General features: G+C 43.1%; 1 protein-coding gene across 2 annotated transcripts in view; it reads left to right on the top strand.

The window, feature by feature from the left end:
* The window catches only part of BLTP2 (bridge-like lipid transfer protein family member 2), a 187,576-nt gene that overhangs the window by 48,391 nt on the left and 111,611 nt on the right, over nucleotides 1-27,574 (top strand). For both annotated transcript variants that reach the window (XM_085863924.1, XM_085863923.1), the window contains exons 7-13: nucleotides 12,522-12,823; nucleotides 13,291-13,412; nucleotides 16,547-16,781; nucleotides 19,543-19,655; nucleotides 19,873-20,033; nucleotides 22,560-22,815; nucleotides 25,348-25,574. In XM_085863924.1, coding sequence (XP_085720050.1) covers nucleotides 12,522-12,823; nucleotides 13,291-13,412; nucleotides 16,547-16,781; nucleotides 19,543-19,655; nucleotides 19,873-20,033; nucleotides 22,560-22,815; nucleotides 25,348-25,574 — 1,416 coding nt within the window. The remainder of the gene's footprint in view (nucleotides 1-12,521; nucleotides 12,824-13,290; nucleotides 13,413-16,546; nucleotides 16,782-19,542; nucleotides 19,656-19,872; nucleotides 20,034-22,559; nucleotides 22,816-25,347; nucleotides 25,575-27,574) is intronic.

The following is a 27,574-nucleotide window of genomic DNA, read 5'->3' as shown; positions in this document are numbered from 1 at the left end:
GCTCGGTAACATGGTAGGTTAGCCGGACAGAGACGATCAAGGGGATTAGGGAGACAAATTATAGAAGGAAATAAAGAAAAAAAAAATAAACCAATGTCACCCGCAGGGTGACCCGTATCTTGCCAAAAGGTGACCACGTGTGACTTCTTTAAGGTAACACTGAGGTGAACAGAGCTGCTATCCACCAGGAGCGACTCCTTGAGGAATATCTGCCTATGAGAGATTCCGATGAGAATCGTTCTACAGAGTAACCATGAAAAATATGCTTTTGCCTCATAACGTCACCAAATGACGTCATAATGTCTCAAGCTTGACATATCTAGAAAGCACTCATCGAGGTGTTCAATTTGAGGTACTACACGATATGGTTCCTAAAACTTGAAAATTTGACCTTGGGGTCAAATATGTTTGACCTGAGGCGCTAACCATGAAGGTCAAGACCAATCGCCACCAAAAATTAATCAGCTGAGCGCCAGACCATGAACTATATTCCCATGAAGTTTGAAGACGATCCGATCAAAATTACTCAAAAAATAAGGGTTTCGTCGACTCCGCTGATTTGCGACAAAGTGACCTTGACCTTTGACCTTGACCTTCAAAATTTTATGCGCTGAAAGGGACCTCTATAGGCCTCTGATATGCGAAGTTACAAAAATTTCCAATGATAACTGTGCTCTGCAGAGTGATTTATACGTGATTACAGACCAAAAAAAAATATATATATATATGAAGGTCAAGGCCAATCGCCACCAAAAATTAATCAGCTGAGCCCCAGACCATGAACTATATTCCCATGAAGTTTGAAGACGATCCGATCAAAATTACTCAAAAAATAAGGGTTTCGTCGACTCCCCTGATTTGCGACAGTGACCTTGACCTTTGACCTTGACCTTCAAAATTTTGTGCACTGAAAGGGACCTCTATAGGCCTCTGATATGCGAAGTTACAAAAATTTCCAATGATAACTGTGCTCTGCAGAATTTTTTATACGTGATTACAGACAAACAAACAAACAAAGAAACAAAAAATAAAAATAAAAAAACATACAAGCTGACTTACATATCTTGCAAAAACTTCGTTTTGGTAAGATAATAAAACAAAAAAATAAGATGGGGCAAATTGGTTGGGGTTTTGCAGATTAAGGGAGTGGGTATGGACAGAGACAGGCAAAGGCGATAGGTTGGGAGGGAGACAGTAGGGTAGGTCCGAGCCCGCCTCCAGACTGGTTGGCACCACTGCACTCCCTCCACACACCTGCAGGACGAGACCAGAGGCCAGCCGCTTCACCTGCCAGTTTGCGCTTTGCTACAACGGCCTGTGCCCTCCTTGCCATGCCCTGTCTGCCTGCCTCTGCCTTGACCCTATGCCTGCTAGCCCTTGTTTTGCATTTGCCCCATACTATCCATCACCATGTGTGCCAGGATCATCCTGCGAGCTGCAGGGACTGCCCTGTAGGCAGCCGCACCACGGGACTGCATTGAGCAGCCCGTGCACTGCTCATTTTTATTTGCTTGCGTCGGTGCCCATTCAGTGTTCTGCAGGGACTGTCCTGCAGGCAGCTGCACACGGGGGCTGCCTGCAGGGACTGTCCTGCAGGCAGCTGCACACGGGGGCTGCCTGCAGGGACTGTCCTGCAGGCAGCTGCACACGGGGGCTGCCTGCAGGGACTGCCCTACAGGCAGCCGCACACGGGGGCTGCGTTGGTGCAGCCCGTGTGCGGCTTGTGTACACCTGCAATTGTTTCATGAGCCAGAGACTGCATTTGAGCAGCCTGGCTCCCTGCTTCAAAAATGGCCTGTGGCATCGTGCATAGCCGCCAGGTTGGGGTGAGTTGCCTTCAGCAGCTGAAGACAGAGAAAGGTTTTGTGACAGACAACGGGGCCTTTTGAACAGGCCCCGAAGACATCCGACCTTCAGCTGCGGGGGCGCTCACCCTCAAAATCCCGCTGACATTGCGATGTGCCTTTTTTCCCACAGAGTCCATCAGTCCTGGGCCATGGTTTAGTGTAAACTTATAAGGTTAAGGTTAAGTTAAGGGTAAGATTGCAAATTGGTTTTGCTCCCCCTGCATGTGTGTCTTAGGGCCGGAAATTTATTTAAGTCGTCTACATGAGTGGGTTGTTTAGTTACTAAGCCCGTAGGTTATTTACTTTTGGGACACGTATACACAAAATGTCACACTCAGGGATCCGAAGGTAAATCATACTAGGGGAGAACTTGCACATGAAGGCACAAGAAAATTTGACGACTCAGGACGAGTCTGTAAAAAGAGGAGGGGGTAGTGTTACGGTTGTGGAAATTCACAGGACACCATATAGGTCCTTAGATCAGTGATGTCGATAAGTCTGTGTTCAGATAGATTTCCCCACCGATGTATAACGGGCAATTATTCGTGTGCAGGGCTGTGATCTTTGAGTTAGCTGTTTTTCTTTTACTATCTTAATTTTGTACCAACCGCTTCACAACAACCACCTCCACCACCAACATCTCTCTCAACAACCACCTCCACCACCAACATCGCTCTCAACAACCACCTCCATCACCAACATCGCTCTCATCAACCACCTCCATCACCAACATCGCTCTCATCAACCATCTCCACAACGACCACCACGACATCCCCTCACAACCTACGCAACAACGAACAGCAACGCCTCACCGTCATCTCCATTGCGCCGGCATCTTTGTGCCAGCGACGGCGAATTCCCCGCGAACGACATCTCTGGCACCAGACGCAGGGACTCCTTTGTTGGCACAAGGGTCATTGATTTCACCCACGTCCGCTCTCTCCGAACTTCGCATCAAAATCGGATCAAAAGATCGAAAGGGGCGGAGACAGCGGGGGGTCAGAGGTGAGGGATCGGAGATCAAACCTCACCTCACGGATCCCATATAAAGGCACGCAGAGATGCCAAGCGCACAGTTGTGTGGAGTCGCGTTGGGAGCTGGGTCAGCCTTGAGTCTCGAGGCTGCAGACAGACGGGAGCTGTAGAGAGCGGATCCTGGAGCGCAGCCTGCCATGCCGTGCCGAGCTGTGGGTCGCTGGGAAGAGGCCGGAGAGGAGTCGCCAACCAGCGGCATAACGGTCCGAGGTGATCGGGCCCCGGAACAGTCCAAACGACGCGGAGGAACGGACGGGCTCTTAAGAGAGCATCAACTCTGAAAGAGCAAAGGCCCGTTCGTTCCTCTGAGGCGTTGTCGACTAGGCCCGATCAATCGGGCCGCTCGACAAGGCCTGGGCCGCGCCGCCATCACGCCAGCTGCCGTGTGGACGGGACGCCAAGGAGCACCCAGCGAGTCGGCACGAAGGCGGCAGGTAACCAGCGCGGCCTCTCGGAGCTCCTTCGGTCTCCCAAGCTCTGAGAAACATTAATGGCTTACGAGCCCGGACCTTTTCTTTCTGGGGTTTTGAATGAACGTTATGGCGCCATGTCTTTAAGTAGAACTGTTAAGTGCATGTAAATAAATAATAATAGAACGGTGGTAGTTCTTTTTCTTGCTTGTGTTTTGTCCCATACGTGCATTGGTTGCATACATGACTGCATGATTGTATACGTGCATTGGTTGCATACATGACTGCATGATTGCATTTGTGTCGTTCTATAAATAAATGTCCTTGTTTGAATGTTAACCCGTTCGTCGCGTCCTTTTCCTTCAAATTGAAGTGCCATATTGCATTCGAAATAATAGCTGGCTTTTTAATAGCCGATAATAGAATCAGATCCAACGAGGCTTTCTCGATAATACCCCGCTCGGTTATCCCAAAACGGAGCGAGCTGCTTAAGCGGCTTGTTTCCAAGCAGGCCCCGTTGAGGAACAGTCTCTCGGTAGTCTGCCCGCGCGATTAATTAGGTAAATCGACCATTCGGCGATCGGACCCTGTAGCGCGGGTAGAGTGTTGACTAGGCTGTGGTGTGCATTAAAAACACACCCGTAGCGGGATTTCGGCATTGTTCAGAAAGCTGCGACTAGATTGCTACGTCGGTGGGCGAGCGCGGCCACTATTAGCTCGAAACGGTCGTCCGCACGCCGGCAGGCAGAAATCTGTAACAATACCTTTGATGGATAGTCATCACCATGGTGTGCAGTCAATATTTCTGTACATTTCAGCAGGCTTGAATTATTTATTGACCAGAAGTTTTAAATATTTGATTGGACTATTCTATCCTCGAGTTATTTCAACTTGCTGCCCTTTTGATTTTCTGCCCATGGATTAAAGCAGGAAATGCATGATTACCAGCACGTGTATTGATTACCAACCAGACTCGATTATGTCATGGTTAGAGAGTCCTCTCTGAGTCTAGGACGTCGGTGGTTCAATCCCAAGCCGAGTCATGTGAAAGACGATATAAAAATAAATGGAATGTGCTGCATTGTTGATTTAAAGGATAGAGCACTGTCAAACACTGCTGGGAAAGCAATTGCAAACTTCCAGGATAAGCCTTGCCAAGAAACAGTTTCAGCAACGCCTATGTTCTGTAAAGAGTACGGTACATCACATATCAAAATCACCATTGATAACCAACACTCCGAAGACAAATTACCTCAAATATGATTAATTTGCAATCATTGCTCTGGCTATTATATAACTTCCAAGTCAACTTTGAACACTTCTCATGTGTGGGTGTTCAAATATATTGTTACGGCTGTGGAAATTCGTAAACCACCATTCAAGGCCCGTAGGTGAGATATCTCTAAGTACATGTGTAGTTTGCCCCAAACCCGTTGTATAGAGGGAATTTATGTGATTCATTCGGGCTGCGACACTTTTAGATAGCCGTTTTTCTGTTCGATCTTTATTTTGAACCAACCACGTCTCAACCGCCATCACACAACAACCAGCACGCCAGCCATCGTCACCAACTGCAACCATGCTCCAACCCTCGGACAACAACAACAACAATGCCAACAGCCCGACCTTTACCTTCACAACTCGCTCCCACATCATCGCATCACCGCCATTCCCAAACGGCACCATAACCATCAAACCACCACCGAAAACCCTCCACCACCTTCACCTCTCTCCTTCTACGGCCATTCCCGCACCACCTGTGAACACTGAGTGTCGGGCTGTCTCGGGCCCGTTCGGCGATTTGGTGCCGAACGCACCTAGCCGCGAGCGCAAATAGCGTCCTTTCCGAGGGAGAATTCGGATCAAGAACGCTACACGCCCACTTCCCCTCCGTCCAATTAGCAAGCGCGGAGCGGCTTGGCCCCGCCTCCAGGCGTGTCTGTGTGAAATCGATATTTGCAAATTCTAGGATCAGAGGAGATTCACGCGCCCTTTCCTCCGACCAATGGGCGAGCGTGGCTCCGCCCCCGAGCTCATCCTGATCCGGATATTTGCATATTGTTTTCTCCTGCCGGCCTATAAGAGTCGAGTCGGGTGGCGAAGTGATCGGTGAGGCAGGAAGAGTCGGGTGGGAAGTGATCGGTGTGGCAGAGTCGAGTCGGGTGGCAAAGTCATCGGTGTGGCAAAAAGTTGGGTTCTGGAGTCGGCTGAGAAGAGTTGTGGTCAGAGGCCAAGGAGCTCGAGTCCGAGGCGAGAAGGTCGGCGACGAGGTCGCGGTGTGGGATCGCTCGTCGCGGGACCCAAGCCAGCCAGCAATTCTCCCTCCCCCAGGGCATCAACAATTCCCCCTTTCCCCCGTGCTGAGATAGTGCAACAAGGGGCCCCGTTCCCACCCCACTCCAAACGTCGTGACAACGAAACCCGCCAAGGAGCACGGGGTCGGGGCACAGCCACGCGGCCACATCTGCGGCTCGTCCGCCAACGCGTCACGAGGACGCGGGTAGGACCCCCCCCCCCCGGTCTCGCTGGCCTGGCCACTCCTTCAGGTCACGCGCACATATTGGCCTACAGGCCCGTCTGCCCCCTTGTCTATGAGGGTGGCTTCTTTCCTTTGCTTTTGAGTAAATGTGTGTTGGCGCCGTCTGTAAAGTAGAACTGTATAAATGTTGCAGTGTGTGCGGGTAGTCGGTAGTAACTGCGTCGTTGTTGCTTTTGTTTTGGTTGCTATATGTGCATTTTGACTGTTTGGCTGTATATGTGTGCTTTCCCTGTGCCGGGAAATAAATGTGCTTTGTGTGAACTGTTTTCCCATTTCGCTTCGTCTTTTCTTTATTGACCCTCCAACCTGCTTCACGTAAAGGGTTCGTAGTGGGCTTAATACGCCCGGTAATTAATCGGAACCGTCGAGGCCGACGATAACACCGCTCGTTTATCACTGTAGCACGGAACGGACCGCGTAAGCGGTTCGTGTCCGGAGTCGGCCTGTGGCATGGTACGATCGCCCGGTCGACCATCCGCGCAGGTACTTCGGTAGATCGAATTTGGTGAGCAACCCTATCCTGCGCGGGTGGGCAATTGGCACGGTTGTGGTGGGGTTAAACCCCCACCCGTGACTAGCTCCCGGTGTTGTTCCGAGAGGGTCACGACTGAATTGTCCGTCCGGTGGGCGACGTGGTCGCGATTCGAGTGACGCAGCCGTTCGCACGCCGGCGGGCGCGAATTCGCAACTATATATATATATATATATATATATATATATATATATATATATATATATATATATATATATATATATATATATATATATATATATATATGTGTATCTATATGTATATATGCAGTATATATATTTGAACACCCACTCATGAGAAGTGTTCAAAGTTGACATGGAGGTTATATTTATATAACATCCAGAGTAATGTTTTCAAATGAATCATATTCAGGGGTTTCCTTATTTTTTCGAGTAGGAGGCTACCATTAAAAAGTAGCAGGTTACCATCACCGCAAGCGAAGTGTATGGCCGGGGTCCAGGGCCCGCCTCGGGCCCTGGAAGCCGGAGGATCCTAGATGGCTGGAGATGCATTCTAGCATGATTTCTGACATGAAATAGTTCTCATATTATCATGCTGTTGTGATGGAAAACACCACAAAACAGGTGGTTCGGCCTATACTGGACGTGGTTGCATTAACATACTGACTGACTGACTGGTTGACTGAAATTCAGCTATACTGTATAGTTAGTTCAAGCAGCTTTTAAACAGGGTTCATTAATTTAAGGCCATGGTTTAGGGCACACCAAGGTGTCTGGAAGATGGAGTATCCAAGCACTTTTAAAGAGAGGCATTTTAGCAACATTTGGGCCATACCTTAGTTCTTAATAGGGAGATGATACAGCACATGGTGGAGTACAGTGAGCAATCTGAAGTAAGTGTGTTACATAATAATAGTGTAGATAAACTAGCATTCATTAAGGAAACCATATTCCATTTCACTTCTGTGAGTGTTCAGGGTTTGCTGTATGAATGCTGTGAGCACGAAGGATTAGATTATTATAATAATGTTGGGTAAAATGTGCAAACCAAACTATTAACACTACAAATTCTGTATACATCAGGATCTAATGTTTAATTGAAGTAATAGACTTATAGTGATATTATTTAATTCCAGTAATCAAGGAAGTGTGATATTTTTGATATCTATACAAAACATTCTCGTAGTTATACTCATCTTGCATTTCTGCTACCAAACCAATGACAAACTCATATACCGGTACACAATATTTCAATCAATCTTTAGTATTAAAATCCAATCCTTTGGGAATCTGAGTCACTATATATGTTTTATAGAAAGAAAAATTAATTCATAAATAAGATTTCACATTCAAAAAATTATTAGATATTTTTGTGCTGCAAACATTCTACATTCTCAACTTTCAAAACAATGTTGTCCAAATTTCAGGATCAAAGTCGCCATGAATTCACAGTCTATTTTCAGTTGCAAACATATCCAACATCTTTATGATATTATTCTAGCAGGAATGAACAAATGACATTATATGTCATGTCATTAAATAATCAATGATTGAAAGTTAGTAAACTTAAAATGTATTTTGGATGAAGAAACGTTCTCCAGCAAAGAACAAATTGTATATTGTTACGGCTGTGGAAATTCGCAGAGCACCATATAGGTCCTTAATTCAGTTATGCCGATAAGTCCGTGTTCAGTTAGATTTCTCCACCGTTGTCTAAGGGGAATTATTCGTGTCACCCGGGCTGTGATCTTTGAGTTAGCCGTTTTTCTTTTACTATCGTTATTTTGGACCAACCGCCATTACTACCACCACAAAGCGCCACCAACCACAACAACCATGACCACCACAACCACCTTCTCGTCAAACGCCAACATCCCCACAGACAACGAACAGCCGCCTTCACACCAACCACCTTAACCACCACCGCCCAACCACACCACCCTCACGACCACCACAAACGCCAGCCACACCACCCTCACAAACGCCAGCCACACCACCAAGATCACCACAAAACGCCAGCCACGCCACCATAACGCCAACCATACCACCACCGCATTTCCACCTCAGCACGGTTGCGAGAAGCCTGGCATTCATCGGGGGAGAACGGACGACGGCCTCACTCCTCCACCCAACTACAGACACGTGCGGAAAAGACGAAAGCTGTGAAGAGATGATCGTCTACAGAAGTACTCAACGAAAAACCCCGATTCAGCAAGGAAAACGCCCTGCTTCTGGAAGCTTCGCGCGCGTGCTGGAAGGGAGGGGGTGAGGGGGAGGGGCGAGGGCCGTGGAGATAAAAGCGAGCGCTGAACACAGCGAGGTGTGTGCGTCGTCGAGGAGAACCGGGTGGGTGTGTGTCGTCGAGGAGAACCGAGTGGTGGGTCGCCGAGGAGAAGCAAGTGGAGAGGTGAGTGGAAGTCAGTTGGTGAGGAGCTGGAGAGGGTCCAAGAGGGACGCCCAAGCAAGTCACCACGAGGGTGGAGGTAACCTGCGGCGGCCTCTTGGAGTTCCTTCGGTCAACCAAGCTCCTTGGACATAAAGACCCTAAGGGGTCCAGTCTGACCTCCTTGTCTTTGAGGGGGTCTTTTTCTTGCTTTTATTTATGTGAATGTTGTGGCGCCATGTCCGCAAGTAGAACTGTATAAGTGACTGTACATGATTAGTTATAGACGGTATTAGCTCTTTACTTTGCATTGCGTTTGGCTGTATAACTGCATGCGTGTTTCACCAATTTATTGCTTAATTGTATGTGTGTGGAAAATAATAAATGTGCTTGTTTGAATGTGAACCTGTTCATCGTGTCATTTTCCCCATTGAAACGCCATACTGCATTTCGGAATGGTAGCGGGCTTTTTGATAGCCGATAAAAGAATCGGGTCCAGCGAGGTCTCGCGATAATACCCCGCTCGGTTATCCCAGAACGGAACGAACCGCTTAAGCGGTTCGTGTCCAAGCAGACCTCGCTGAGGTACGGTCTCTCGGTAGGCTGCCCGCGCGAATAATTAGGTATATCGACAATTCGGCGATTGACCCTGCCGCGCGTGGGTAGAATATTGACTAGGCCGTGGTGTGCGCTTGGAGCACACCCGTGACTGGTTTTCGGCGTTGTTCCAGAAAGTCGCGACTGAATTGTCCGTCCGGTGGGTGTACGGCCGCGATTCAGCTGAAAAGCGGCTGTCCGCACGCCGGCGGGCGCGAATTCGTAACAATATGTTCTGTGTAAATTATTGAAGCTGATGTTTACAGCTCTGTTTAACAGTGTTTAACCTATAGTCATTTAGCAAGTTAAGCAACACAATTGGAGTCACTGTCACTATCAGATGAAATGTCTTCTACATTAAATTGTCGCACTGCTTCATTTTCAGTCAGAGGGGACAACTCTGATTCAACAGGCAAGTCATCAATCAAGAGAATTTGGGGACATGCAAACGAAGTTGATGGTACACTAACAAGTCGTTGATTTGGGAGCTTCCGTTGAGGTTTTTGGCTACGCCAGTCAAGTACACATTGTCCGATAAGGAGTTCAGCATCATTTGAGCCAACTGGAGGACCATTGATTGATATTGTTAACAAGGCATCTGGCATGTCATTTTTAATTGTTGACCTCATTCTTCACTTAATACGTTTCAGGGCGCTGGCTCCCCGTTCTGGCCATGCATTGGAAACTGGCAGAGACATACAAATTTCTGCAAGCTCTACCAGTTTGGGGTAAAAGTGCTTGTACTCCTGCTTCTTCGATAACATTTGTTTAAGTTACCCATTCTGTTGGTGTGAGGTTAGATTTTAACAAAAGTACTTCAGCAGGCACATGTTTTTTCCATGAATTTAATTCAAACTTAAAATTCTGCCACTCAGCAACAACTTTCTGCTGACCAGCTTTCTCAAAAAACTGACCACCAAGTAGGTCAATGTAATCTGCACCATACTCTGAAAATCCATGGTCATCAGCTTCAGGAACTAAAAAAAAAAATAAACGAAAAATCGGTGCTGAAATTGGCGGCGACCTTTGACATTTTTTCTCTGAGTAGATGGCTGCAGGTCGCCGGTAACCGGCTTCTAAGGAAACCCCTGCATATTTGAGGAAATTTTTCTTCAGGTAATGTGTATATATATATATATATATATATATATATATATATATATATATATATATATATATATATATATATATATATACATATATATATATATATACATATGTCGGGAATCATACCTTTTTTCTATTAGCTTTGCCTTTTTAGAAGCCATTATATATTCTTTTTGCAGGCTTGGTGATAAAATATACTCTTGGCTGGCTGCTTTGTTAAAGGACAATTAGAACAGTGTATGCAGAAAATGATTATAATTGTCCTTGAGTAATTCAAAGAAACTCTGTGAGCAAGACTAAGGAGTGAACCGTTACGTGCTCTTATCTCTACGTTGTTTCACCATTCCTGTAACACAATGAGCCAACTGCTTGCAACTGGTTAGGTTAAAAGGACAAAATGTGAGATAAACATTCTGTCCAAGGATAAAACCGAGAATATAAGAGGGTAATGTAGTCGTCTCAGACTAGTGACGGCGCCCTCCGAGCATCCTTAAGATTATTGTTGTTCTTGGTGTTGCCTCGCTCCGTGCATGTCTTGGTGAACAATTAAACAGCTTTCTCTCAAGTATATCGATGTCTTCATTCTTTAATTGAAGGGTGATTGACGTCTCCGACATATATATATATATATATATATATATATATATATATATATATATATATATATATGTATGTATATGTATGTATATGTATGTATATGTATGTATATGTATATATATATGTATATATATATATATATATATATATGTGTATATGTATGTATATGTATGTATGTGTATATGTATCTATATGTATGTATATATATATATATATATATATATATTTATATATATATATATATATATATATATATATATATATATATATATTGCAATGATGTCTATGTATGTATATATCAATAGACATAGATGTCTATTGTTATGCTCTTCTCGTCAAAGAAAGGTGCATAAAAGCAACCATGAAAACCTACACAAGGTGAGCGCTAGATGAGAGGTAATTATTGTTTATTCCCTTAAGTCAGAGAGGTGGGACATGTGATTGGTTCTTTGTTTTTAATCTATATGTTTACTGCTTTTTACATTTGCATGTGGTGCATGATTGGGATCTAGCTTGATGATACGCGTTTCTGTCTGCATTGTCATTGATTGTCCAATCAGTCATGAAACCGATCTGGCAGCTGAGGAGGTGTGTAGCATTGGGATTCTCATGTACGTACCACTTGTGAGTGTCTTTACAGCTGTGGAAGAACTCTGGGAAGGGTTTGAAATGGCAAAAGGCTTACCTTAGGTCGCTTTTCATGGTTGTTTTATGCAACTTTCTTTGGCTTGAAGAGCATAGGAGGAATCCATTAATTTATATATTCCTAGCTCTCTGGGGTAATTGACTAGGTGAGAGCTAATTGGTTATTTGCTCCAGTCATAGGTGAGAGATGTGATTGGGTGTTTGGTTTTCATGTTTATGCAGTATATACATATATGTCTGTTCATTGTCATACCTTAATGGTTGGGGTGGTGAGCTTGGGATCCTAACTTCCTGAGTTCAAATGCCGCTCAGCCATTGAATTAATACCAGGTGAGGTTTTCTCAGCCTGTCATCCTTCCGAGGTCGGCAAAATGAGTACCAGCTTGTTGGGATGATTGAGCCTTTCGAGTATCCTGTGTCAGAGTGGCGACCTGTCCAGGATTGTGCCAAATAGTCGAGGAGACTGCTTTGGCAGCACCAATGCTCTGTTCAGAGTATGGTCCAAATGGATTTTTTTGGGGCAGGGTGGGGGAGATCGTAATACAGTTGAAAGTAAGCATTGATGTTCTGTCCTACTCACCGATATGTAAAGGTTTGACGAATACTTATTGAATGCACTTTGTATTTTCTCATCACTCTCCCTCCAAATTTTCACATTCTCACAGAACAAATTTTCACATTCTCATGGAACAAATTTTCACATTCTCATGGAACAAATTTTCACATTCTTACATCATGCATTGAACAAATTTTTCACCATAACCACTTTAATTTGACATATTCCATCTCTTTATTTCACCTCTTCCCCATTTCCCTCGCTTCATATGGCTGCAATTGGGGTGATTTCATTTTGTGAAATCCATCCCTAGTCTGACCTGTGCCTCGCAGAAGCCTGCCTTGGTTTTTCCTTGACCTTGGCGTTTGACAGTTTGGCCCAGTGTGTAACGGCACTGGATGTCCGAATCTCTGGTTTGCAAGCCGATCTCCATGAGGGTCTCTTTATATGTGAAACTCAAAAGGACCAGCCTGACTCTTCGTTTGAAACTTCAAATCGCAGGGATTTTGCTCTTGACACGGCAGATCGGTGGAACTGGATTAAAAGATTACCAGGCCAAGTGGACCTGAGGTTGGATAACCCAGTCGTGACTCTGACACACCAGACATTGGCACGGTGAGCCGCGATTGGCTGACCTTGAGGGCAGCACCTTTCACTTGTCTTTTCTGTTCTGACAAGTTCATAATTTTTTTAATTATAATCGATTCAACAAAATGTTTGGGTGTGATGTTCCAATTCTTTGAAATACATCAATTTTTTTGTTTAATATGGATGTTTAAATGTTGTTTTTTTTTCCATCATGGTTAGTGAAAGAGCAAGGCGAAGGAGAGTATGATGGTAGCACAGTGACAGTGGGAAAGTGGCACAGCAGGGTGGGATTGAACTGACTCAGGAAGGCATTTCCACAAGCAGGAGAGATGAGGAACAAAGGAATGGAGAGAGACGGTAGTTCCTTTGTAAAGAGGATGAGCCTGTTAATATATAAATTATTCTGCTTTGCTATCACATCCCCCAACTCCGCCCACCCTGTACCCCTCCCCCCATCTCCCTGACCACCTCCTCCCATTTCTATTGTCACAAAGGCGTCTTCATTGTGGCACTCGATTGCTGCACTCATGGATCTCACTACAACATCCGAGGTACCTGCAGGATGCTCTTCCAACCACTGAATGTCCAATGATTTCTGCCAACTTGCTGCTGGAAGGTCTGTGCGTGCTACCTGCAACGGAAGGGCTTGGGGGATTTGTAATCTTCCAACCTAATCATTCCTACAGCATATGAGATGAATGCAGGATGTCCTGAAAATCTCATCTATTTTTTCAATAAGATTAAGGTGTAACATCTCAAAATCTTTGCTCAGAGGATTATCAATATTGACTATTTTCTGAATTAAATATTTTGGATTTTGAGACGACGGTACGTGCACTTATCATCACCTCATTATGTGGTGATTGGCCTCCCACCATCCTTATCACATTTAGTCTTTCACTCAAAAAAGTAATTCATTTCTGTTTTGTCTTCACTCCTCACTCGCATGTCTGATATACGAGTACCAATCAGCTGAAAGAAAGTGAATGCAAACTGCCTTTTATTTAAACCGCCGGTCTTCATTTGCTTTCTTCCAGTTGTAGTTGGGAGGCATTAACTTAGAGAATTTCAAATGTCTTTTCTTTTGTGATGATTAGAAATTGGGTCAAAAAAGGAAGTCGATATTTTTACTTGGTTCTAGTTTTTGAGATTAAAAAAATCACAATAGGTCAAAAATCACATGCAAAACAAAACAAAAATAAATAAATACTCCCTGATATGGTTCGGCGATGTGTTGCCTTGATTATCCCCAATTAGGGTGAAACCAGTCGGTAGCTTCGCTTTTCATCTACTTCATGACAGCATTTGACTTTGGGCAAAGCGCATGTAAGTGGTTACCACCCCTATTTTAGGGCATACCCTGACTTGAGTGGCATTTTTGTAAGTCACAAAGAACTACTGGTCATGAAATTTGGTTCATTGCACAGACAGTGTTCCATAGGACCTTAAAATATATAGGTTCATGGGTCTATGATGTATTTTCCTGAATCTACAGGATTTTTATTGAATATACATGCCCAGTATTGGCCTTTTTTCTTGTTTCCCCTTAAAATATGACATATATTAGACCATGCAAAAATACAACATATAAAACATTCTATATGAAATTTCTCATCTAATAAAAAGATTGTCACCCACCGTCTGAGAAAATCAGCATTTGTGTCTGTCATTGGTGGATTCGCATGATATATGCACATTCTGGCATATTTTTATTTTTTCTTGTTTTATTGCCCTTTTAGAGCCTGGGACTATGAAATCCCCCAAACAAAATGACGAGTTTATCAATAACTCATATTTACATGTCTTAAATTATTCAACTTATTACCAATAATTAATCAATGTAAAAAAAATTGACATGATCCGGGTGGATACTCAATTACAGCGGCTTGACCGAACTTTCCAACCCAAATGTCTGACTGCACGTCAGGTTTTAAAAAAAAATGCTTTTATTCTTCTGTACATCAGATTATTTTCACTAAAATTGATTCACAAATGGGGCACAGTGATATAGATATAATAGTGTAAAAAATATATTGAAAACATGCACGGCTTTGGTTTAGAGTAATTTTGCATTTTTGTCCGACTGCACGTCACACTTTTTTGAATTTGATTAAAAAATGAATTTTCTGAAAAAAAATTTACATTTTTTTTCCACATATTTAAAAAATATTTTATTAATTTAGAAGGCAGTTAAAACAGTTTTGGAGAATTTAGAGAGCTTTTTGTTACTCCCAGAATTGAATGAATTGAAAATTTACGTCCAAGAATTTGTTCGATAAATTCCTCTTTTAGTGCTTTTCAGCATCTGACAGTCACTGAATAGAGCAGTAATAAAAAAATAGGTATATATTATTTCTTAATAATCGCAGAAATTGGTATTTTGATTATTAGATAAGTTGCTAGAATCAGTTACATACTATGACCTTCATTTATTTTGCCAAAAAAGAAAAAAAAATTAGGTAATTTCATTGAAAACTCGCAAAACCATCAGAATAGGTACCCCTTCTTCAAAGTATTATATTTCTGTATATATATATATATATATATATATATATATATATATATATATATATATATATATATATATATATATATATATATATATATATATATATATATATATATATATATATATCTTCTTCTTTCGGCTGCTCCCATTCGGGGTCGCCACAGCGGATCATCCGTATTATCCGCATAGTGATTTGGCACATGTTTTACGCCGGATGCCCTTCCTGACGCAACCCTGGTCGCCTCTTACGACACAGGGATATGGTACACCTATTTTTAACCGGGGTATACACCGGCCCAGTACACTGGTACTCATTTCGCCGACCTCGGAAGGATGACAGGCTGAGTCAACCCCCTGGTGTATTAATTCAGTGGCCCAATGGGGCTTGAACTCGGGACCTTTTGGATCCCAAGCCGCTGCCCTAACCACTGTGCCAACACCAGGATATATATATAATATATATATATATATATATATATATATATATATATATGTATGTATATGTATGTATATGTAATTAAGGTATACGGTTTTTTGTTCTGAACTCAGTTAGACTTACACTTTCAGGAAAATGTAGTGAGAAGGCAATGGAACAAACTTCATTTTTTGGCATTTTTGAAACAGAGTGGTAACCACTTGCATGCGCTTCGCCTTTGACATTCTTGCACTGCCCCAGACCCCTCTGGGTTTGCATTCATGAGGACACAAAAGACTATGAGCACCCAAAAGGCTGAGAGGACCCAAAGTACCCAAAAGACCCAATGGGACTATGTGGGACCCATGGAAATTTTGCCAGTGGTCTTGGAGGGAGGGGGAGGGGATGCAAATTCTCCATAAAAATGTGTATCATGTAGTGTCGCTTCCAGGTGGGGTGTAGGGTATTACTAGTCTTCACCATTTACAGAACAGTATTCGTGTCCCCACTTTTTCTAGTACAGTGAGATGTTTTGAATTATAAGCAGTAGGTATGTTTTTGCTTCATGCACAAAACTTCATGGGTTTTTTTTTTTTTGCCTACACATTGCTCTCAGTTGCCTATACACCGCCAAAATATATGTATGTATCAGAACGTGTTGCATGATTGGAACAAGATTGCCCATTTGGCCGGTACTCTGCTAGTATTTTTAATAATGATATACCATATACATACGTACTGTGAAGTTCGACTGGACAAATGCAATTGATTTAGAAAGGTTTTTTTTGAAATGTGCTAATTATTATTTTTATATTTTCCACTGCAGACAGTTCTCTGACATTTCAGTCCAGACAGCGAATTGCCTGGGTGGCGAAGCTCCAGGCAGCTTTCCATTTTTCTCCCCGATCTCCCATTTCTTCTGCAAGCATTTCTTCCTCTGTGGTGCTCTCCACATGCCGAATCCATTATCAGCAAGATGTGTTTGACTCGTGGAAAGTCTTACTGCTTAAAAGATTCAACCTGTCACCACCTTCTCCAAACCGCCATCACACTGGCTTTGAGTGAGTTGAATACTGTCGGACTCCGAAATTCGTGGAGGATAGGTTCCTGAAAATGCCGTGAATATCGAATCCGCGAATGTTGGGGCATTTTTTCATTGAGAAAAAGGGGGATAGGTTCGCGGCAGTTCGTGATTCATAAGGGAAAGTAAAAAATCCCGTGAAAAACCATGAATATGCCTGCAAAAAAACCCCACAAATACGTGAAGCACAGGGCCACAAATGCAGAAGCAGCTCACATTTTGAACCGCAAATACGCGGAGTCCACGAATAGCAGAACTGTGAATACGCAGGGTCCACGAATAGCGGAACTGTGAATACGCAGGGTCCACGAATAGCGGAACTGTGAATACGCAGGGTCCACGAATAGCGGAACTGTGAATACGCAGGGTCCACAAATAGCGGAACTGTGAATACGCAGGGTCCACGAATAGCAGAACGGTGAATACGCAGGGTCCACGAATAGCCGAACTGTGAATACGCAGGGTCCACGAATATCAGAACCGTGGATACGCAGGGTCCACGAATAGCGGAACCGTGAATATGCAGGGTCCACGAATATCAGAACCGTGAATACGCAGGGTCCACGAATAGCGGAACCGTGAATATGCAGGGTCCACGAATAGCGGAACCGTGAATATGCAGGGTCCACGAATAGCGGAACCGTGAATACGCAGGGTCCACGAATAGCGGAACCGTGAATACGCAGGGTCCACGAATAGCCGAACTGTGAATACGCAGGGTCCACGAATAGCAGAACCGTGAATACGCAGGGTCCACGAATAGCGGAACCGTGAATACGTAGGGTCCACGAATATCAGAACCGTGAATACGCAGGGTCCACGAATAGCGGAACCGTGAATACGCAGGGTCCACGAATAGCGGAACCGTGAATACGCAGGGTCCACGAATACGCGGGGTCCGCGAATAGCAGAGCCACGAATACGCGGGGTCCGCGAATAGCGGAGCCACGAATACGCGGGGTCCGCGAATTAGCGGAGCCACGAATACGCGGGGTCCGCGAATTAGCGGAGCCACGAATACGCGGGGTCCGCGAATTAGCGGAGCCACGAATACGCGGGGTCCGCGAATTAGCGGAGCCACGAATACGCGGGGTCCGCGAATTAGCGGAGCCACGAATACGCGGGGTCCACGAATTAGCGGAGCCACGAATACGCGGGGTCCGCGAATAAGCAGAGCCACGAATACGCTGGGTCCGCGAATAAGCGGAGCCACGAATACGCGGGGTCCGCGATCAGCGGAGCCACGAATACGCGGGGTCCGCGATCAGCGGAGCCACGAATACGCGGGGTCCGCGATCAGCGGAGCCACGAATACGCGGGGTCCGCGATCAGCGGAGCCACGAATACGCGGGGTCCGCGATCAGCGGAGCCACGAATACGCGGGGTCCGCGATCAGCGGAGCCACGAATACGCGGGGTCCGCGATCAGCGGAGCCACGAATACGCGGGGTCCGCGATCAGCGGAGCCACGAATACGCGGGGTCCGCGATCAGCGGAGCCACGAATACGCGGGGTCCGCGATCAGCGGAGCCACGAATACGCGGGGTCCGCGATCAGCGGAGCCACGAATACGCGGGGTCCGCGATCAGCGGAGCCACGAATACGCGGGGTCCGCGATCAGCGGAGCCACGAATACGCGGGGTCCGCGATCAGCGGAGCCACGAATACGCGGGGTCCGCGATCAGCGGAGCCACGAATACGCGGGGTCCGCGATCAGCGGAGCCACGAATATCTGGAGACCATGAACAGGGGGGTCGGGGAAATGTGGGACCCGTGATTGTTTATGTCCGACAGTAATTTGAAAGCGCAGTTTACATTCTCATTCAGTCTTGCCAATGAGAATGCTTATACACCTCATTTCATTCCAAAGGCTGGCTGTTTCAGAATTTCAGATTCGACAAGTTCACTCTGGATCTCTTTTTTTTTACATCCGCCACCGAAGATGGACTTACAGTACATTATGTTTTCACCCCTGTCTGTTTGCGTGGTTATTTGTTTGTCTGTCTATAAACAGGATAACTTGAAAAGTTGTGGGCGGATTTGGACGAAATTTGACGGCGAGGTTGGGTGTGTGATAAGGACAAAATGAATACATTTTGACGAAGATCCGGATCCTGATCCGGATACTCGAATTTTTGAAGTGATTCTTCACTATTGAGAAATCGAGCCAAAAACGACACATAGCGCAATATCTTAAAAAGTTATGCACGGATTCGGACGAAACGTGGTGTACATGTTGTGTAAGTGACAAGGACAAAGCAATTTGATTTTGTTGAAAATCTGAATCCCGGTCATAAATATGAATACAATAATTTTTTTTAATTGCGGAAGTGATTCGTCATTGTTGAGAGATGGGGCCAAAAACGATTTATATCATGATATTTCAAAGTTATGGACGAGTTATGACAAAACTTGGTGGATGACTTTGTTCGGTGACAAGAACAATCTGATTACATTTTGGTTCAGGTCCAGATCCAGATCTGAACTGTCAGTGTGATACAAAAAGTAAACTGTTCAGTCTAGCGGAGGTATGCGCTCTCCCAAGTGCAGTTCCAGGTAAATTTGGTGTTTTGTTAAAAAAAAAATGTATATATATATATATATATATATATATATATATATATATATATATATATATATATATTAAGAGTTCAGAAAGCATAAAATATTTTAAAAAGGCAAACAAATCGCTTCAAAAATATCAAAACTTTTCGTTTTTAATATTTTTTTTCTTTTGTCCAGTTACTTTACAGATTTAGCTTTGGCTTTCTCTGGCACCTTCTCTCACATCCACTTGTCTGTCCAAATGAGTGGAGCCCCACAGTGCTCTCTTGGTTTGGACTCTCTTTGCACAGGTGAGTCAAATTGCTCATGCTTTTTGTGCACAGTTCTAAATTTCACAACATGAACATTATATTTGTATTACACATTCTTCAGTGCACCTGCTGTTTTAGCAAAAGTATTTTCTGTTTTAAAAAATGTGTCATGAGAAAAATAAAAGTTGTACACCTTGATCTAATTTGTCCCCACACTTCTTGCAACTTCACCTCCTTGTCCCCCCCTGGCTCATAGACCTGAAATCGGAGCCAAATGGACTTTTATGCGAAGGAGCATTGTTGCTCGAGCGGTTCTCATGGCGTGTTGCTGACGATACACGGCTCCCTTTAGCTCCAAGGCCCAATGGCACACACGTTTGGGGTGACGCTTTCTCACTGAAATCGTGCAAAGTGAAGGTATTCATGCCCCACTATTTATGGTTTTATAAAACTTTGGAATGGAGCTCTAATTTGTGAAGGATAAAAGTTTTTGAAGGACTTTGATTTGAGAAGAATGCAAGCCAAGGCTTGACAAATGCTCATCTCCAGCACTCTGTTTGATCTCTTAGAGGTCAGCAATTCAAATGTGGTTGTTTTTTGTGTTTATTTGTTATACACTACCAATCAAAAGTTTTAGAACACCCCCATTTTTCCAGTTTTTACTGATATTAAACAGTTTAATGTTTCAATGTACTCTGAAATTAAAGCAAAGAACAAATAAACAATTGCAGATAAAAAAGAAATCAAGGAATCGTTTTGTTGAACAAAATTTAATCTATATTTTTGACTCATCAAAGTAGCCACCTTTTGCAGATATACCAGCCGAACATACTCGTGGCATTCTTTCTCCAATGGAAATCAAATATTGTTCGGAAAGTTCTTCCCAACACTTTTGCAGAAGTTCCCACAAATGTGCTGCACTTGTAGGTTGCTTTGCTTTCACCCTTCTGTCCAGTTCATCCCAAACCAGCTTGATGGGGTTTAAGTCTGGAGATTGTGTTGACCATTCCATGATTTGAAGCCGACTGTCTTGTTCTTTTCTTCTACGGTAGTTCTGACATAGCCTGGAGGTATGTTTTGGGTCGTTATCTTGCTGTAGGACGAACCCCTGACCAACTAGGTGTAGACCAGAGGGTATTGCATGGCGCTGCAAAATGCTGTGGTAGCCCTTTTGGTTCAGGGTGTCAGTCACTTTGTGCAAGTCGCCGACTCTGGAACCAGCAAAAGAGCCCCAGATCATCACGCTTCCTCCTCCATGTTTGACAGTTGGTGTCACACACTGAGGAACCATCCTTTCGCCTACTCGACGGCGTACAAAACCCTGCGTGATGAACCGAAGATTTAAAATTTTGATTCATCGGTCCATAAGATCTTCTTCCAGTTTTCAGTAGTCCACTGGCGGTGCTTCATGGCCCAGGCAAGCCTCTTTTTCTTATTTTGCCGTCTTAGCAATGGCTTACTTACTACTACTCGACCTGTCAAACCTGCAGCTCGAAGTCTTCTCTTCACAGTTGAAACTGAGACTTCCTTACTTCGACCAGTGTTAAGCTGTGCTTGAAGCTGCCGTCCTGTGAGCTGCCTATCACACAAGCTGTTGACTCAGAAACTTGTCTTCTGATTGTGTTGTGGCTTTATATCTGCCAGACCTCTTCCTGTCAGAGTTTCCTCCAGTTTCCAAGTGCCTTTTGATGGTGTAGGAAACTGTACTCACTGATACCTTGGCTTCCTTTGCAATTTCTCTGCAGGAAAGACCAACACTTTTAAGGGTTAGAAATGATCTGTCTGTCTTCCTTTGTTCATTGTCTTTTTCTCGCCATTATGATTGCAATATACTACTTCCTGCAGTGCAACATTGTCCAGATAATGCTTCAGTGGTTGTAGCAACACAGTCTGTTCCAATCCTGCCTTTATACAGACAGAGGGTTTGTAACTAATCAACAAAAGTTGGGACACCTGTAGGAATTGTTTGCATCAGCTTTCAAGGCTTAATTTACTTCCATTGCTGCAGAACAGCTGCAGTTGCTAACCCATTACTTGTTCCTTGAAAAGTGCCTTTTTTAACAACCCTGACATTTACATTATTTTTCAGTTTTTGGTAACCTAAACTTTTGTTTTTAACCTCTGGCAGTTTACCGCTTATCTTTGTACCATTTCAGGTTATTCACTGGACTTGAACTGCTTAAATTTCTGTAAAAACTGGAAAAATGGGGGTGTTCTAAAACTTTCGGCCAGTCGTGTTCATGTTTTCTGCATTGACGCTGGTGGTTGTTTTGTTGTTTTTGTTGCAAGTTATTCTCATTCAGTTCTATGATTTCCTATTCAAAATCAAACTTATTTACAATTTCAATCTACAGTGGAGTCGATGGAGCGACATTTGAAATCTCCACGCTTCCCACCAAAATGGAGTGACATCACAAATCTCCACGATATCCACCAAAAGCAGAGTTGAAAGATGGCAAAAAGTTCCACCAGGAATGACCCAATATCAAATTTTGAGTAAAAAAAAAAATCTTGTGTTTTGACCTCTGTAACCCAAAGTCCCCATGCCCTGGAGCATAAACCAAGGGTCAAATCCAAAAAATCGTTTCATATTTGATGTGTCCTCCAATGTTGATTGCATTTACGAAGTTTCATTGTAAAAGTTTTAAAATGTGCCTGTAATTGCATTTTTGGGGATTTGACCTTTTGACCCCCATGACGAATGGACAGACAGACAGTGATATGGACAGACAGGCAGATGGAGCCAATTACAAGATCCCCGAGTTGTTTTTTTTTTAAAGCATGGGGATAATAAAGTCTTCAACAAGTTGGTTGGGCTTTTTTTGAACTTTTGTTTACTAATGGACAAACTCTTGCTTTTGGAACTCTCATATATTATTGTAGCTCATTAGTTAATTTTGCAGGTTAATTTTATCCACCCAAAGCCATTCTCTATCTCACTAGGTTCCACAACCTGATGTCATCAACTTTTCAAGTCCAAACCTTTCATCCACTTGTGAAGTTGAGGGGTTACAGATCGAGTTGAGTGAATCGGCTGCAGACTGCCTGGGTGCTGCCCTGGCTCACCTCAGTCCTGTGGATGGTTTACGAGAATCCCGGGGAGCAGATGAAAGCTCCTGGAAGCAGTTTGTGAAGCAACCGCTACATGTCTTCTTCAAACTCGATGGCGTTGATCTTTTCTTTGTATCACGCGACACAGGTTGTGGGGCGTAAGAGGGGGGTTGGTTGGCAGAGAGAATAGTTTTGCTTTTTGGAATTACATTAATTAAGGAGGAGGTTATATTGTGGTTGTTAAAAAGTGGAAGTGAAGTACTAAAATTTATAAACTGGAGAGTTCAAAGAAAACCTTGCAGTCTTGAGAAAACGGTCATGGGAAGGGTCTTTTAAACTCTTGCTTTCAGTTTCTGAGCAAAATCTGCATTTCCTATGAGCTACAATTTTGTCTGAATCTCCCAACGTTGAGAGCATGAGAAGGAAATTTGATTGGTCGAGATGGTGTAAAATGGTGGAATATTTTTCAAATTACTGCAAAAGTGGAGATTTTTGGAAGTGCAACAAGGTGACTTGTGTTCTACAGTGTTCAAGTATATAATTCAATTGATATTAATGATTTTAAAGGTCATAGAAAAAAATACTTTTCTCGAAGTTTACCGCCGTTGATGCACCCGTCTTTTTACACCACTTTATTTAACAGGTTAAATTAGATATTCGTGCCTGCTTCGGAGGTTTGAATCTTGACCCAGCCTTATGCTGTCACCGTGATGTTTTGTATACAAGGCTACATATCAACGACAGGAAACAGGAATTTGTAACATCCATCGGAACGACATTAATCCAGAGGACATGTCTGCAAGCATTGAGGGCTTTGCGAGATGTTAAAGATCCCATGGTGTCTTTCGCCAAGAGCAGGGAGGTTATCGCCGACACCTTGGCCAAATTCCTGCCAGTCGAATATCAGACCCGGCTAATCGGTTCATGAAATTCTTCTCGCAGCTGACACCTGAAGAACGTGGGAATAATTGGGGTCATGAAGAAGAATATTGTTTGGATCGGTAAGGCGAGGTTTTAGAGGAGAGTTAGTGTGTTGTTCAGATTTGACATGAAGCACTCACAGGATAAAGAAAAAGTAAAATTTACAGTGAGTATGAAAAATATAGTAGGAATATTAAAAGTAAGTTAATGGAGGTTTTGGTGAACAAGTGAGGTGTACTGAAAGTGTAAATACATGGTTTTTACCCCATACATGAACAGCATGTTTGCGTCCACCAGTGCGCATGTAGCTGTGATCCGAGAATGAAGATCCTGCAGGTTTTCCACCTTGGTGTTGGAAACAACATCTTTGACAAACCCCCACAGAAAAATAATCAAGGGGGATTATGTCTGGTGATCATGGGGGCCAGGCGGTTGGTCCGTTTCGGTAAATGCAGCAACCTGGAATTTTTTCATTTGGGACGGCTCGAACGACTCAGGCCCAATGAGTTGGGGGGTAGGGGGAGCGGGGGGGGGTGCCGTCCTGTTGAAAAATGATATCGGGTTTCAGGTTGTCAATGTTTCTGAAGGCAAATACTTCCAACATGTTCATGGAAATTGTTGAGGTCACCGTATCCTCCACAAATAAAAACAGACCCATCAAGCAGTCATGGAGAAGGCCACACCACACGTTGACCTTTGGACTATCGCGTATGTGTTCAATGACCACGTGGGGGTTTTCAAAGCCCCAGATCCTCACATTGTGCCGGTTGACCTTCCCCGATGCACGAAAGCAAGATTCATCTGTGAACGTGGCCTTTTCAAAAGAAATCTTCATCATCCTCTATGGAACTGAGCGTTTCCAAGTCAAACGCCTCGCGTTTGGGTTCGTTATTTGGTTTGAGTTGCTGCAGAATCTGAACCTTATAGGAATAAAGTTTCAGCCTTTTACACAAAATCCTGTGTGCAGTTGTGCTTGGTAGTCCCAGTTCTCTGGATGCGTGTCAAATTGATTTTCTGTGACTTTGTTGAAATGATTCACGCACTGGTTCAATGTCTGCTGCACATGTGTTTGGTCGACCGGTACTTTTCTGTTTCTGACAACTTCCAGTCTCCTTAAACCTCTTGTACCACACACTCTGATACCAGTTCGCGATGGCGGATTCCTTCCTTCCCTTGTACAGAAATTACGCTAAACTTACGTGTCGGATCTCCTCTCTGAACCATTCGATGCATTGAGTTTTCTCCTGTGGAGTCGCCATTTTCTTTTACATTCAACCCCAGACCTGAAAATATTGAAAACTTTATGAGTTTCTGTATCATATAAAACAAAAGGTATTGTTTTATCATTTGTGGTACTAAATATATTAACAACAAAAGTTGTCCAGGTCTTTTTAGAACACCCTGTATAAGACTGCTTCAATGGTGCTGAACTTCCAGATTTTTAAAAATGATCTTTAAAATCATTATTATATTTATATTGAAGTGCAGTGTGTACTTGAACACTGCACAGGGTATTGTATTCAATGAACTCTCCGGTTGTAAATACATTGTAAATGTTCGATTAAGAATTAGTCTTGCTGGAAGTTGGTTATTAAAGGAAAGAGTCAGGTTATAAACACAATGTAGTGCACCTTTGGGTAAGGTTTAAAAAATGTATTGGATGGGTGCAGAGGACAAAATAAATAACACATGTGGATATAATAAAATAATGTAAAAGTATTTTATCAGTTTTTTTTTTTCTTTCTCTTTTTGTTCCCAGAAAACCTGACAGCACGATTGGATTCAATCTCGGTCTCTACTACTCCCTCATCTGCAGACATTTCTGTGTCTGGTGTTGCCTTCACAGTAATCCCTTTGTTCAATGTAGAAGCTCAGCAATCGGCACAAAGCCCATACTGCTGCCTTCCTGCTACTTCCATTGCCAATCTTGTGTTTGCTCTTCCCGAGCTCATTCTGAAATTTTCCGACAATCCAAGAAGCCTGCAGGTTGGGAGGACGATAGATGGTGGGATTGTTGTCGCAAAATCATTACCTGGTGTTTCCATCTTGGAGCTGTGGTTAAAAGGTCAAATAGCTTTGCATTGCTCGTAAACTACAATTTCGTTCGATGAATGGATGCTTTCCAGGGAGTATTCACGTTACCAATCGTATGTGGTATTGTTTCAAACTACTTACTCTTTTTTATTTATTTATTATTTAAGTGAAAAAGACATGGTTTGAAAATGTAATGTGGATAAATATACTGTATTTTATACTATTTCCAAAAAGCACGATATAAATACAGTTATTATTATTCATACGAGCAGCCACTCCTGCCCTCCATGCAGGAGAAACCTTCCTGGCCCATCATCAGTGAGCAATGTGCTGTGGCTGGCACAGTCTTGGTGATGTACTTTATACCTTTTATTATTTTTGAAATTTTTTATTGATCACAACATATCATACTCTGTATCATAAGATAAAGAAAGATGATTTGTAATACCGGAATCCATCAAAGGTGCCACGAGTTCCACTATACTGTCGTACCCTGGTATTCGCAGACCCGCGTATTTGTGGGATTTAAAAAAATTATTTTATTTTGATTTTTTACAATTCAGGACTGGTCTCCTATATCTACTGCTGCTGCTATCAATTCAGCCTGGGAATTCTTCCACAGAGACCTACTCTTTCTTATGCACAAATTCATCCCAACTCGTCTTCAATTATCTTACCTGTCATCCTCCTCTTGGTTCTCTGAATCTTGTGGTGAGGCTGTTGCTTTAAAAACAACTTGCATTCTCCTGCTGGAAGGTAAATCCGACCAAAGCCAACCTCAGATCATTCCACAAAGCCTGCAACAATTTGTGTCTACCCTCAAGAGAGCCAGAAAATAACATCTGGCCAATCTCAACAATGAGCTTTCAAACTTGTCTCCCTCCTCTAAACCTTGTCAATTCAGTCTCTGGCGTATGCTCCCCTTCCTCACTTAAAATGATACCACAGCTGACTCTGCTCGTGAAAAGGCTGAATGGCTCAATTCTGTCTTTGCTTCAAAATCTTGTGTCCTTAACTTCTATACCTCTATTTCTCTATGTATCTATATATCTATATATCTATATATCATATATCTATATCTCTCCATATCTCCCCATATCTCCCTATATCTCCCTATATCTCCCTATATCTCCCTATATCTCCCTATATCTCCCTATATCTCCCTATATATCCCTATATATCCCTATATCTCCCTATATCTCCCTATATCTCCCTATATCTCCCTATATATCCCTATATCTCCCTATATATCTCTATATATCTCTATATATCTCTATATATATCTCTCTATATATCTCTATATATATCTCTATATATATCTCTATATATATCTCTATATATATATATATCTCTATATATATCTCTATATATATCTCCATATATATATATATATATATATATATATATATATCTGCATTTATATATATATATCTCTATATATATATATATCTCTATACATCTCTATACATCTCTATACATCTCTATACATCTCTATACATCTCTATACATCTCTATACATCTCTATACATCTCTATACATCTCTATACATCTCTATACATCTCTATACATCTCTATACATCTCTATACATCTCCATACATCTCCATACATCTCCATACATCTCCATACATCTCCATACATCTCCATACATCTCCATACATCTCCATACATCTCCATACATCTCTATACATCTCTATACATCTCTATACATCTCTATACATCTCTATACATCTCTATACATCTCTATACATCTCTATACACATCTCCATACATCTCCATACATCTCCATACATCTCCATACATCTCCATACATCTCCATACATCTCCATACATCTCTATACATCTCCATACATCTCCATACATCTCCATACATCTCCATACATCTCCATACATCTCCATACATCTCCATACATCTCCATACATCTCCATACATCTCCATACATCTCCATACATC

This window comes from Eptatretus burgeri, chromosome 18, assembly GCF_056783735.1.
Source record: "Eptatretus burgeri isolate ZD-2024b chromosome 18, Ebu_testis_v1, whole genome shotgun sequence".
Taxonomy (NCBI): Eukaryota; Metazoa; Chordata; class Myxini; order Myxiniformes; family Myxinidae; genus Eptatretus; species Eptatretus burgeri.
The sequence above is the reverse complement of the archived record's forward strand: the minus strand, read 5'-3'. Positions and strand labels throughout refer to the sequence as shown.